The sequence below is a fragment of the Histoplasma capsulatum genome, genomic scaffold (assembly GCF_000149585.1).
Source record: "Histoplasma capsulatum NAm1 scaffold_7 genomic scaffold, whole genome shotgun sequence".
Taxonomy (NCBI): domain Eukaryota; kingdom Fungi; phylum Ascomycota; class Eurotiomycetes; order Onygenales; family Ajellomycetaceae; genus Histoplasma; species Histoplasma mississippiense.
The window spans coordinates 1,780,967-1,782,994 of record NW_001813976.1 but is presented as its reverse complement, the minus strand read 5'-3'; the positions used below and the strand labels follow the sequence as shown (position 1 = coordinate 1,782,994).

The following is a 2,028-nucleotide window of genomic DNA, read 5'->3' as shown; positions in this document are numbered from 1 at the left end:
TGAATCTACGCTCGCTATGGATCAAAGAAGAACGTAGCGGCGGTTCTAACGGGGGTCAAAAACAAAGCGCCATGGCTGGATTTGCTGCCGTGGATAGTAACCATGGCGATGAACATGCTGATGAAGGCGAGGCGGTTGGCGAGATGGGGAAGCAGCCTGGAGTGAAGGAAGAGAAGGAGAAAGAGAAGGTTTTCCGGGTTAAGGTTGGGAGGTCGCTCGGGGTGGGTGATCTTGTGGAGCGGAATGAGAGTGTGCGATGAGGGGTTGGATTTCGCGGATGGACGACCTACTATTATTTAATTGATGAGGCAGGGCTGGGTGGGTTGCGCTGGTCATCTCATGGGATTGCATACTAGGACTGGCATTGATTATCTATAGAGCACAAGGAGGAAAGCGCCGAAATATTTGTTCGGTATCTCTCTCTCTCTCTATATATATATGTACGGAGGTTATTTGAACTTAATCTTCAGTTGAGTTCCAAAAAACTGCTCCTTGCGCTCGGATAAGCACAAGTACTTCGCCTTACGCGTCTGGCCATGCCTACAATAGTTCATAATCTCTTGTTAAGATCCAGTCTAGGCAATTATGGGTTTCATTAGGAAGATATGAAATTATCCTGTGGCAATTTGTAAAGAAGAAAATGAAACTGAATAGAAGGCTCCGTCTCCGTTTTTGCCAATCACAACAATCCAATCCCTCTCATTCCTATCGAATACACACTCGATTGACGTTTCCCGTACATCTCGTAAGATGCGCACAAAAAGACCAAACTGTAGTAATAGAAGAGAGGGTTTGGCGTATTTAAAACAAATTTCCCGTTGGAGAGGGGGGAACCTCCGGGAGTTAACGATCAGTTCAATAGCAACCAGAAAATTTGGATTGCAAAAAAAAAAAAAAAAAAAATTAAAAAAAAAAAAATTAAAAAATAAAAAATAAAAATAAAAATAAAAATAATATCAAAAGAATGTAGACTACAGTGGATAACAAGCAGGTCATGAACAGGTAAAAAAAAAAGTTGAAAAGCCGTTCCACCTCACTATTAGTGGGAAGCCACGCTTTTGCGTGCGTTTTTATTCCTCCTCTTCTCCTCCCTCTTCCTCTGCCTCCTCTCGCGCTTGACCTCCTTTTTTCTCTGCCGCCTATTACGCCGCAGCTCTCTCTTCTCATCTTTAATATGTGCCACCAATCTGCGGAATTCTTTCTTCGTACTCTGTATGTCTTGTTTGAGAGCACGTTGCGCCTCATTGGGATTTATATTCTTAGTGGTATCGTTACCGTCTGTTGGATTATTGTCGGAGTTGCGTGCAGCAGCGCCGTGTTTTGCTTTTTTAGTGCAGCGGAACTGCTTAAGTGCCGTTCTTAGTGTGTAGAGTTCCTGCTGGAGGTGGTCGATATCCGAGCGCTCCCCACCCATGAGCCCACGGGCCCGACTCCGTTCATGTTCTTGCTGAACAATTTGGATCCTCTCCTTAAGGGCTTCAAGGGCTGCGGTGTGCCTCTGAGAGTATGAGGAGAGAGAGGAGAGAAAGGAGGCCTCTGAATCTGACGACGAGGATGACGAAGACGAGGATGAGGACGATGAAGATGAAGATGAAGATGTTGATGAAACGGATGCACTCCGTTGACGATGTTCCGCTCTCCTGTTTCTTCTGTTGCCTTCCCATCCACTCCATGGGTGAGCGGGAGTGTGAGTAAATGGATTTCCTTGGTTATTGCCACCCCATGGGTTTCCCCAGCCGAAGCGATGCCCATGAGGGTGCATGTGCCCAAATGGTCCCTTATAATATGCCCAGTGTGCTCCAGGCCCTCCTCTTCCCCATGGTCCTCTTCCACATCCGCGTCCCCATCCCATACTTGACAAATGCTTCGCTTTCTGCTCAAAATCTTTGCCTCTAGTTTTGGCCTGCTCTTCGATCATCCGGCCGTACTGTTGGCTTCGTTCCTCGACCAGCTTTCCATGTGCAACAGCCTGGTCGCTATATGCCATTGGCCATACTGTTCGGCGCGTTCGCCACAGCTGCGTCGCCC

General features: G+C 47.0%; 1 protein-coding gene across 1 annotated transcript; it reads right to left on the bottom strand.

The window, feature by feature from the left end:
• Positions 1 to 1,039: 1,039 nt before the first annotated feature.
• HCAG_06151 (predicted protein) lies at positions 1,040 to 1,987 on the bottom strand (the record flags this gene model as incomplete). Its single annotated transcript, XM_001538496.1, has 1 exon — positions 1,040 to 1,987. The coding sequence occupies one exon, from the start codon at positions 1,985 to 1,987 to the stop codon at positions 1,040 to 1,042; it is 948 nt and encodes a 315-aa protein (XP_001538546.1).
• Positions 1,988 to 2,028: the final 41 nt, after the last annotated feature.